This window comes from Falco naumanni, chromosome Z (genome assembly GCF_017639655.2).
Source record: "Falco naumanni isolate bFalNau1 chromosome Z, bFalNau1.pat, whole genome shotgun sequence".
Lineage (NCBI taxonomy): Eukaryota > Metazoa > Chordata > Aves > Falconiformes > Falconidae > Falco > Falco naumanni.
Window position 1 is genome coordinate 18,305,718 of NC_054080.1, and position 11,915 is coordinate 18,317,632.

The following is an 11,915-nucleotide window of genomic DNA, read 5'->3' on the forward strand; positions in this document are numbered from 1 at the left end:
AGTTTTGACTATTAATGATCAGTGCTGAACTCACCGTTTCTATCAGAATTATCCAAAACTCTGTGTGCTCATTACAGCAGTTTTTTACCATTTCTTAGGAATTAAAAGGTATTAGTCAGGCTTAAGGTTTTTTTCAGACATATTGAGCTATGTTACCTCTTAAAAAAGTGTAAGTGTATTAAAAGAACATAACTGCTGCATAAAAAAGTTACACTGCCTTGTCTAATTCTCATTTAGAAGATGTTAGTCTACTGTGACAGAAAGAAAAAATAATGTGGTGATTCTTTAGATTTGGACTTAACACTCAGAATTAAGGTTTTCCCTAGAAGCAACAAGTGTTGCCGTTAAATTTGTTCAGCTCTTTGTCACTGAAAGGTATCCTTTGTAATTGCTACAAATAGATTAAAAATACTCTATTGAAAGGTTAAAATTTATCAGGTAAAAACAAGCCTAAGCAATATTATCAGCTCCTATAGACAGATAATACATAAGGTCAGCATTTAGAGGTTGTCCAGCAACATCAAGGTGAGGTATTATAACACTGAAGTCCATCCAACTCCTGTGCCTCTGCTGGCTCTGGGGAAGGACTCGCCATGCACTATCGAAGTGCCACCTGCGATATGGCTCACAGCCTGCACTTGTGCAAATTTTGTACCACCCAATCACTAGGCAACACCTCACCCATCTCAAGATACCAGCTTCAGTTAACATAATCTTTCTGATGCATGGTGCCACCCTGCAGCCTCCCCTGACTACGGAGGACATGGGAGGCCACCAGACTTCTGCATCTCCTCCCTCCCTTGCAAGGCTCTATCAGTATGCCCACCAGATTATTCCCCTTTCAGTCTATCTCTTTTGATGCTTTAATCGTCCCTCTCCCTGCCCCACCCACAGCACAGCTCCAACACCTACCTCTACAACCGTTCTTCCTCCTAACCTGGGAAATCACACTGCAATATCCCAACTGTGCAGTTTTACCACTGTCACAGCATCCCCAAACCAAGAAACAAGGAAGCCGCGCCTTGGTAATTTCACTCTGCGGCTCCTAGGAGACGCTATGGACAGTAAGTGCAGCCACACACAGCAACCGCGCTCACACAACACGTGCAGCACTGAAGAAAACAAAACCTGCTTTTAATCCTTTCCAAAAGACTGCTCACAAGTTAACTTTTTTCCCCGTGAAAAATCTGTAAACCGGCCATTGTAATTCCATACTTTTAAAATATGCAGTTGTTGTAACAACCAGTTTTATTGTATGTGTGTGTTCAGCTTGTCCAGCTGGCTTGTTTTGCAGTGTTACACATAAAATATTCTCGTTTCTCCTTGTTCAGTCTGCCTGTTTTTTCTAAATACACTCCCCTTTTGCACAAAGTACTGAGCTTAAAAACTCACTTTTAATATAGGGGGAAAAAGTAGCTAAAAATCGTAGAGGAAATTAAAAGGGGCAAAACAATCACAATCATAGGCTTGCTTATTAGACTCTGAATTAACAACTCACTGTAGCTACTCTAGCTACCCTACGTGAAAAACTGTGAAAGGACTTCTAAGATAAACTATTAAAAAATATTGCACTCAAACATTTGAGTTACTTAAATTCACTTAATTCCTTATCTTTCACACCTTTAACCAGAACACATCATCATTATACTTTATAAAGAAAAAGGTGCCTTGAAACCTTACTGTAGGTTTTGAATACACATAGAAAAGGCTCCTCTCAGAACCAAACATACTAATTCTACAACGTATTTGTGGGCTTTTTGTTAATTAATGGCACAAAGGCCAGCGAAGTGACACAAGTCCTCATTGGAAACTGGCCCTTGCACCAGTAAGTTCTATAAAATTCTACTGTTAATATGAGGGCTTCTATGCAAAATCAAGAGGCAAAACCTACAGATTAATCCTAGAGTTACCGCATGAGCTAACTGAATTACTGCTACCCGAGCAAAGTGGCTGTAAGAGCTAACCCTTGCAATCTTTCCACAGGTTTTCCCTTAATTTCCAGAATTTAGACTCACCCATTTTTAAATTACATTTTCACCTGTCTGCTTTGAGACATTTACATTATGAAGGCCAGCCTGCCTAGCTGAATTCACAGCCAGAAAGGCAAACATTAGCTAAAGAAGGCAAGACCTTTATCACGTATCATTACGCCTTCTTGTGTTTGCATTGTTCTTCTCTGTATTACTTCTATTCAGGTGGTTAAGTGCTTCACAGCAGGGACCTCAGCTCTTCATGTTTGTAAAGCAGTACATGTGTTTACAGTGCTCTATAAATTATTTCTACCAGATACTAACGCTATTAGCAATTTACCAGGCTTTGTTTTTGAGATCAAAAGGTACAAACACACAAATGCAAATCTAGCGACAGCTCAGCTGAGTAAACACATTTATTAAAATACTGATCTTTGGGTTTTTTGGTATGCAAAATATGAAAAAAAATACATGTACACACATCTTCATATACACAAGCTTTGCGTATACATAGTTGTTACTTCACTTGCTGTTCGGTATTTTACTTGGAACAAATTTGAAGACAAATTCATGCCCTCCTACCAGTTTTGATCCACACCCAAAACTACGTTTTTCTCAGCCTAACTATAAACACTATTTTTATCTCGAATATGATGTTAATAACACCCCAACAAAATTAAAACAATTAACACCAGATACAAGTGCTGTTCTCTTCATAAAGACCCATCTCCCTTCCTCTTTCTCAAAGGATGACTTTTTTCTGCTGGTATCCTATGCTCTGGAGGCATGCCCGTGACTTTGTAGAACTATTCCACCTGACTTTAACTCAGGAATCAATCTGCAAACACAAGAGAATTTACAGCTTTGAAATCGTCAAGACACCACCTAAACCCGCCTACAGACTCCCCGTCTCTGCTCTTCATACCATGGTATCGATCAGCCCTTCGGCACCGAAACTGCAGTAAGAACTGGTATTGTGTTTGGTTTTTTGGTTGTTTTTTTTTTTGTTTGTTTGTTTGTTTGTTTTTTTTTTAAAAAAGCGTAAAAAAATCTGTGATGAGGCAGACCATGGTACAAGCCCACGTTCTTTGCATGGTACCTCCAGGCTCAGCCCGAACGAGGCCGGGGAGGCGGCCCTCGGGCCGGACGAGGGCGGGGAGCGGCACGGCGGGCGCGCAGGGCGGCCTCGGGCGGCCTCACCCCCGTACCGAACGGCCACCGCAGCACCGGCTATGAAACGGCCACCGCTGCACCCCCACTCCGAGCCCACGCCCCCCCACTCTGTCCGCCCGCGGACGGTCCCGGGCCGGGGCGCACCCCCACCTCCGGCAGCCCGGGGCCGCCCCTCCACCGCCAAGGCGCGGAAGGGAGGGTCGGCACCGGCAGCGCCGCGGGCCGCTCCCAGCCCGGCCGCCGTGGGCTGGCGCAGGCGAAGCCCCGCCGTGGCTTGGCGTGAGGGCTGTGCGCCGCCCGCCCGCCCCCAGCGCTCGGCACCGTTGCCCGCCCCCGGCCCCCGCCGCAGGGGGAGGCGGTGTTCGCCCGCCGCCGGCCTCCCCTCCGCGGCCTAGCGGGCGCAGGGGCCCGGCCCGTACCTGGTAGAGCGCGGAGCCCGCATCGGGGTGCGAACCCACCGCCGCCACGGCCTCGCCGCGGTAGGCACGGGCGGGCGGGGCAGCGGCCGCCCAGCGCAGTAGCCGCCGGCGACCCAGCAGCCGCCAGGGGCCCAGCAGCAGCATGGCGGCCGAGCCGAGCCGAGCCGAGCCGGCCGTGCCAGGCCCGCGGCCGCCGCCACTCCCCCCGCCGCAGCCAATGGGCAGAGCGGGGCCCCGCGGCCGGGCCGGGCCGAGCCGCCCGCGGCCGCACAGGGCCGTCCCGTCCCGTCCCGCCGCGGCTTTGGGACTGAAGCCGCAACAGGCCGAAGGGCCTTTCCCCTGGCGGGTCGGCGTCAGCGCAGCACGGCTGCGTGCGCCACCCGGCCGCCGCGCCCCGGAGCGGGCCCGCCGGCAGCGCTCCCAGAAACAGGCCTGCTTGCACCTTCGCGTCTCGGGCAGGACCGGCCCGCCCGACCCGGACCCCCCCCCGCCGTTCCTCGCCGCAGAGCTGCTAAAACGCTACAGCAACAGTGGCAGATCTTTAATACTGTTTCTTTAAACCCTAACTTTTCTGCGCGAGTTGTTTCCCCGTTGGCAAGCCTTGCGGTGTTCCAGCATTCCGGCATTCCAGCCTGGGTTTTAAACAAGGCTGTAGCATTTACAGAGGGAGAGCACGGGGAAGTCTGACACCAAGTACAGCAAGTCTCCTCTAAAACACAACCACGCAAACCACGATGACAAAGCCCGCTCGGTGCACTCGGTCTGTGCCACCCCACCAGCGGGCCCGTATCCCAGTGCTACAGCCAGTCCAACCATTCATTCAGCCTACACCTTCATGAACTTACCATACAGCCTACGAGCATTTGAAAACTGTAACGTTTCCAAGAAACTGAAAAACCACAGGTAATATAAAATAATTTATTCACATAATTTACATACAGCAGTATGGCTACTTCCTTTATATGCAATGATACAAGGTGTCAAGACAGCCGTAAGCAAAGCAATCTTACACCACATCTTTGTAGAAATGCTTAAGTAATATGCACTGAGATTTCACCAATCTTTTCTTACATCCTTCACCATTATAAAACTTTCATACATAAAACACAACACAAAGTTGTCTTATTTCTACGCAAATTAAATTTGTTCTTTAAAAAAAAACAACAGCAAACCACTAACAAAGTGCATGCGATTTACTGCAGGGAAAAAAATGTGTAGCCCCAATTAACAAGGTAGATAAGGCACCTACAATCTTAGTAACGAAATAGTTGTTCTGGCTTTTTTCCCCCCTTATAATACAAATGCAAGCTAAAATGTACCCAACTAAATACAGAATGGTTACCACCTCAGAAAGTACTTAGGGCAATTATTTTATAGACTCCCCAAACATCTATTTTTAGGCTCTATCAGTGCAAGTGATTTAAACATGCCACATGGATCAGGAACTAAACACCGGCACATATAAAATAATATCTACAAGATATATATAACACATGGAGTTTTATGTACAGATTAATCTATTTCCTCATGTTTACAGTTAAGACAACACTGAGATCAACATTTCAAGTTAAATAGATTAGGCAAAGCGTAAGGATACTGTCTGAACAGAAACTGTTGGGGGTAGTGGGGTTTTGGTTTGGTTTGCGAAGGTTTTTTGGGTGTGTGTGGTGGTGACAGTATGCTTTCAAGTAAGTTACCTTACACTGGGACTGTTGGTCCCTTTTGCGCCACCTCAAAAAGATGCCAACAAAATTTTAAAGGTTCCTTCAGAAGCCTTGTCAACAACTTTAAAAAGACATTCTCAAACCTCATGAAGTACTTCAGAATTGGTAACTAGATAGTTATATGAAAGATTTCCCAGTAAATGACTCTCTAGACCAAAGACAGGTGTCTCGAGAGCATAACAATACCATTTACACATTGGTTTCACTTTTATAATAAATAATTTGTTTTCCAAAAGTACCTGCAGGTATTAAGAAACAGGAGAAAAATTTAGACTACTTAAATCTACACACTAATTTTTGTGTAAGAAGGAGTTTCAGAATAAATATTGAATCTTTCAGTTACCACCTGACTTTGAGACTGCATGAACGTTGTTACCTCATCAAGACAACCTCCTTGATGAGGCAAGTAAAAAAAACAGACTCATATCTAAAGCTACAACATCACTGTATGGCAAGTTACAGTACAAGAAGACATGCAACATGAGGAAAACGATTCAAATTTACCTGCTTCAAAGCAGCAAACCCCCAAAGCAACCACATTGTATAGTCATGGTTTAAATCCAGTCTGTTTGTTCTACCTTGCACAAGGGAAGCCAAGGCAGTCAGCAAATATACAAACACCTACATGTAAAACTAAGGAAGAGAATTTTTTTTTCTCCTTTTTTCAAATTTAGAAGGGAGTTGGCATTTATACTAGAGAACATTAACCTCTTCCTCCCACTCCAACAGAACAGTTGCAAAGATTAACATTGTATAGCATCTTTTAGTAAATGGTGTTCTTCTGGTTGCTCTCAATATATTTTTAAGGAACTAAACCTGTTTGGCTTTTCAGCTTAGGATCTTTTAATTCATGTTTAAAAACTCTTACAAAAATATGTATTTTGGAGATGCTAACAAAAATATCTGCAGTGCTGAACATATGTATGTATTTACTACACTACTTCCAGTATTTGCATCCTGATCTAGAAAGATTACACTATACATAATAGGTTCATTCCTCCTTCTAACATACTGACATACCATACTTCACAAAAAGAAGTAAAGAACTTGTATAGACAGTATCACAAGCTTTAGCATTAAAATTCAAAGGGATACTTGTCACAAGATTAAGCATATTTTCATTGCACTTTTCTGGAAGATAGTCATGCACCCATTATGAAGCATCTAAACAAGTGAAACTGTAAGCCACCAGCCACTAGTCTGGTTCAATGATATCAGTATAATGGTTTAGATTATGTCAAATTTTGAAAGTATCCAGGTTGCTTTAGAAGCAATCCATTTCATCTTTATGGAATTTGTTAACAGCAGCTTGGCTGACAGTAAGTGTGGCATAATGAACATCAGAACAAATCAGAACTTTTAAAAAATACTCTTCTTGTTGCATTATACTCTTAGATCCCAGGTTTTTATAAAGCAAATTTGCTATTCTGAATCATCCACTTCCATAAAAATGTCACTGAAAAAATACTCAGAGATTCTGGTTGGCTCTTCCTCCTTCTCTTGATCTTTAGCACCAGGGGGTGGCTTCTCAGATGACTTGTTACTTGGAACCTAACAGAAAAAGAAAAGTCTGCTCTTAACAGTCTTAATCTGTTTTTGTGTGTGTGTATATATATGAACTTGCACTTCCAATTTAGACAAACAATTAAAGAGTTTGCTGAAAATGGGAAACAAGTAGATGTATGTACAGAGAAAAAACAGCTTAGTTCCCTTTTAAGTTTTCTAGACATGCACAAATCAGAATTTATCACTGGAGCAGGTACCCCTCCCAAAACATGAACTCTGCGTGTCCACCCACCTACCCACTCCTGAAACAACTAAAGCACTGTTCTTTACCTCTCAAAAATGCAAGGGCGTTCAAAAATAAAACACATACCATAACTGCAGCATCACCAGCTACATTCTCATACTCCACAGATGATGTGCTTGTAGAGGGAAGGGAGTAAGATTCCCTATCATCCTTAGTGGATGGAGTGGGCTTCTTTAGACTTAGCTTTGGAGTCACAATCCGAGGTTTTTGCATCTTTCCTTTATTACGTCTGGTATCTTCTATAGATTCAGAACTACTTTTTTTGCAAATTAAAGATAAAAATCCCAACGGTTTTCGTCCACCCCTGTTTAATACAAATACAGTCAGGATGTCATAGGATTGTTACATAAAAGATGTAAGTAGCCTTACAGAAGTCCAATTCATTACACAGGAAACAAACACACATCTCCAAGATCTACGAAAATGCTAAGAAAAAAACCAAAAAGTCATTCTGAGAAAGACTTTTGTATTATGAAAATTCTGGCACAAGGGTTTTTCTGAAGGGTTAGACAGACTTTTGACAACTTTCAACACTGAGAACAGGAACCTACTATTTGCTACTAAATCCGAGCCTGTAACAAGGTACCAGACCTTCAGAAAGAGATTCAAAGAGGAATGGAGGCATACTGCTAAAGAACAAACTGAAAAGAGCATTCTTCATGTAATCAATGGAAAGAGAAACCTGACTCCCAGGGATGGGGTCACAGCAGACTATCTTGGACATCAGAAAGACAACTATCTGCTGCAGGATTGCAGCCTGTTAACGGCATCGTACCTAGTACAGTGAACTTACAGAAGTCACAGTGATGGGGGGGTATACAAAATATCAACTTTTCATGTTATTAAAGAGTTTACAACTTAGAAAGTAAACTTTAAGACAAGGATTCTGATGTTAATGCATCATTACCCAGTTGCTGTGGATGGCCCAGGTACAGATAACCAGTTCTAGTACTCACACAAGCACAACAAAAGAGTAGATGACAGGATCAGAAAAGACCAGTGGAGCACCACAATCGGAATCAGTGAATGCAAGAGCAATAGAAAGCAGGAACTCAACCACTTAAATAAACTTTATAGAAAGGTGTATTAAAAATAATCAATAGTCAGATGGATAGATAAGAGGATTATCCTCTGAGCTGTCAAGATTGAAACTCCTTTTGGGAAATGACACATACAAAGGCAGTCCTAAAAATCCAGTGTGCTGAGTACTATACCAGTAATAAATCTTATGGACAGAAGGACAAAAATCAAAGCAAGTGGATGGGCATATATATCACAATATTAGACTGAGCTAAGGAAAACAACAATTATCCTAAATCTGTGAGGCAGACATCCACTGGCTATGATACAAAGAGGCATTAATGTCTAAATAAACATAACATACGTCAGCAGTGTCCCTTGGTCTATCTGCTCATTTAATGGACAAAATAATTCAAATTTCAAAGCTGACAGGTTGATCCTTCCCAATCTGCTGAAAAGCATAGACACTGTAACCCTTGGCCATGTAGGTCACAAACAATGGTACTGCCCTTTTGTAAGACTAAGTGGAAAAAGGATATAAAACCCTCAATATGGACAAGAGGTCTTTTTTACAGAAAAGGCTGACAAAACATTATTGCATAAATACCTGACTAACGGATTTTTTGAAGATGATGCTAGGCTTCCAGTATGTTCCAACTGTCCAGATTCATACATATCCCCCTGCTTGCCTTGTCCACTTGCGTCTGCTTTACTGTTAGAGGTTAATCTAGACATCACCTCCTCTTCCTGTTTGGATGCCGAATTCTCAAGTGGTGCTTCCCCTAAGTTCTCCAAAGTCTCAGGCTGGCTTCTCTCAGCCAGTTGTGACATAGATTCAGACACCAACATAGAGGTAAGTACTTTTTCCTTTGCTGAAGCCTCTGCTTTTTGAAAAGGATTCCCTGTAAAAGCAGTTGAGAGTCATTCAAAGATTTCAGTTAACTTCAGTGATTACAAAACAGCCCAAAAAACGTGTGATGTTAAGATGGCTTGCACCGTTACAAAAGAAGGGCTGAGTTTTTGTTGAGGTTTTTTTGTCATTTTATTTTTTTTAAGTCACCACTAAGAATTAAAACTTCATGGTCTACTTTAAAAGTCTGTAAGATCTTACAGATGTTATGGGGGAAAGCTGGAAAAGCTGGTAGAAATGTGGTTTTACAGCACTTCCCCCTCCCCACGCTGCCCCTCAACAACTTAGTCATCTGGCTGTTTCAGCTTCTACAATTTCCCTTTGAAGTCTTTTGCAGGGCCAAAAAGTAGTTTTCCAAACCCTTCACAGGCTCAGATCATTGAAGATTGCATTGTCAGCAATTCTGCCTTCCCTCTGATCCTTCAGAGGCAGATTAAGCTTTCAAGCAATTACACTGTGCATGTATTTTTTTTTTTAAAGATAAATACAAAATAAGATAAAAATAAATGATTTCGACATAGTATGGTTAAAACACCATTTAATACCTCTGGTAATTAGCACTCTCCAACAGGTGGACATATTTGCTTAAGAGAAAAAGTTACGTTTTTTTCCAAAACACCTACCAAATTTCACAAATAGACTAGCTACAGTAATGGTTTTAGAACCACTATTAAATTAACAGCCAGTTACATAATCCAACATAGCAGAAGGCAAGAAATGGTGGTATTAGGGTATTACTGGGAAAACGTGTTTCTACTTTTATGTTAGACAGCCTCAGACAGGACTATTTCACACAACAACCACTATTAAACTGCAATGTACTAAGCATTTACATTCAATATACTTTGTTTTACAAATTTAAGTTTACCTACCTGAAACTATCATTGGAGCATTTGTTGATGTAATTGAATAACCCTGTATTTTAAAAAGAAAAACAGAAGTTTTTTTCTCTATTTCTGTCAATATAGAAGACACAATGAAAGTTGATAAGAAGTCAAATCACATGTTTACATTTCTAAACAGGAACGATACAGAAGACTACATTTTCAGTACAGTATCATTCATCACTTAACTCATTTCCTGAGCAGGCTTTTGAAGGTGTTCTTATGATAAATTACTCAAGACAAGGATGCCAAGATAACAGATCAAAGAAGGAAGAGGACTGTTATCCAGTCCTTCCTAGAAAAGCTCTTTGAATCATGCTGGGAATTACCACCTATTCCCTCATCTGCCATTCACCTCCCCTCACCCCAGACACACCACACAATCTTAGCCTACTCACAAAAATCAGTGATAGTCACTGCCACGAGCTTGGTCATATTCTAAAAGCACAGAGGGAAGCTGGAAACGTGCTGGCCAGTTTTTGTTTGCAGCTTGTTCTTTTTAACCAATACCTGCTACCTTAAAAAATGGTAGGAACATATCTAACCACTTTTTCATGTAACACATACCGTGACAAATCATAACAGTGTTCAATGAACCTAGACAGTCTGCCAGACATTCAGTATATTTCCAGTTTCCCCTCCTGCCATGTCATTGTTGAAAAGGCCGTGGTGAATGAGCCAAATAAGACATATTACCAGTCTGTCTACTAGGAAGTCTAATAAAAAACCCTGAGAACCTACAGATTCTCCAAAAATTGATACTAAATCAACAGCCCAAAAACTGTTTCAGAGTTCAAAATGAAAAGCAGTCTATGGGTGTTGATTTTCCTTTTAAGTTCTCCAGGCAGTACATTTTTAAGCTACACTGTTGAACTAAAAACATAATTAAAATGCTCTATTATGTATTATGCATCTATACTATGCATACTCACTTACCAAATTATGACCTCACCTTATAAATGGTTTCCGAGTTACCTTCTAGTGCAACAGCAGATGTTTTTTTGGCAGGAGGAAAATCATCACCTTCAAGCTCAGCAGATGTCCTTTTTTGAGTTGTCTTCAAATTTGAAATGGGCTCTGGTGATGCACTCTCCAGGTGTTTGGTTTCACTACTGCTGTTTAAAGGTGCAGCAAATTCGTCAGCTGCAGTTGTCAAGGATCCAATGCTGTTAATATATAAAGTCATTATTGTGACTGTACAAGAAGCCAAAATTTACTTTGTGTAACATTTCTGTATAGAAATTACACATGGATCTATGGTGATACTCTTCCTTGCTTAATGTCAATATTAACTTCAAATGCACTATTCACTACCAAGAAACATTTTGCTGTGCTATCTTGAGTTAGAAAATTGACTTTTTCTAGTCTAATTGAATCTAGTTACTTCAGAAGCTGTTCTATTTGAACTCCACTTGTTATTTTCATAAAATGTAAAAACATGACAACTGATTAACTGCCCTAGAAAACCCTAAAATATCATATTATTTATATACGCAGTTGTATCTTCATCCCCATGCCCCCACACCCTTCCATCCCCCCAATCCACGCCTCCCCCAGTATGATCTCAAAAGGCAGCAAGACATCTAGGGAAGCAGCAGAGACTAGGGAAATAGGGTAAAACAGTAAGGGAACAGTGAGACAGAAGATCATAGAATCATACAATCATTTAGGTTGGAGAAGACCTTTAAGATCATTGAGTTCAACTGCTGTAACCCTAACTCTGCCTGTCAGCGATCTGATCATCAGTAGTTCCACAGAAGTTTGAATGCTTACACTGTGTAGCCAAAACTCACTGAAAGACCTATCCTTTCAATAACTAAGGGAATAACACTAACATCTGACATCACAGGGCAAGGTCCACCACAATGATGTGGAATTGCATCACACCCCTAGTTATGATCTGAAGACTTACATTAATATAATTTTTTTTTTACAACTTTGTAACACTTCCTATTCTTCAGAATGTCTTTTTCCTTTGATGTTGGATTTTTTTCTCCCAAACTGA

The 11,915-nt window shown here is 41.6% G+C and overlaps 2 protein-coding genes across 6 annotated transcripts in view; both read right to left on the bottom strand.

Annotated features, from left to right (window-relative positions):
• Positions 1–4,018, bottom strand: part of MCCC2 (methylcrotonyl-CoA carboxylase subunit 2) — a 37,386-nt gene extending 33,368 nt beyond the window's left edge. Inside the window, exon 1 of the mRNA XM_040579927.1 lies at positions 3,563–4,018. Coding sequence (XP_040435861.1) covers positions 3,563–3,706 — 144 coding nt within the window. The 5' untranslated portion in view covers positions 3,707–4,018. The remainder of the gene's footprint in view (positions 1–3,562) is intronic.
• A 448-nt stretch (positions 4,019–4,466) lies between these two features.
• BDP1 (B double prime 1, subunit of RNA polymerase III transcription initiation factor IIIB) overlaps positions 4,467–11,915 on the bottom strand; it is a 54,619-nt gene continuing 47,170 nt past the window's right edge. For all 5 annotated transcript variants that reach the window (XM_040579271.1, XM_040579273.1, XM_040579270.1 and 2 more), the window contains exons 38-42: positions 10,863–11,076; positions 9,899–9,941; positions 8,724–9,018; positions 7,163–7,400; positions 4,467–6,837 (exon numbers count right to left, since the gene is read on the bottom strand). In XM_040579271.1, the coding sequence (XP_040435205.1) occupies positions 6,709–6,837; positions 7,163–7,400; positions 8,724–9,018; positions 9,899–9,941; positions 10,863–11,076 (919 nt within the window). In that variant the 3' untranslated portion in view covers positions 4,467–6,708. The remainder of the gene's footprint in view (positions 6,838–7,162; positions 7,401–8,723; positions 9,019–9,898; positions 9,942–10,862; positions 11,077–11,915) is intronic.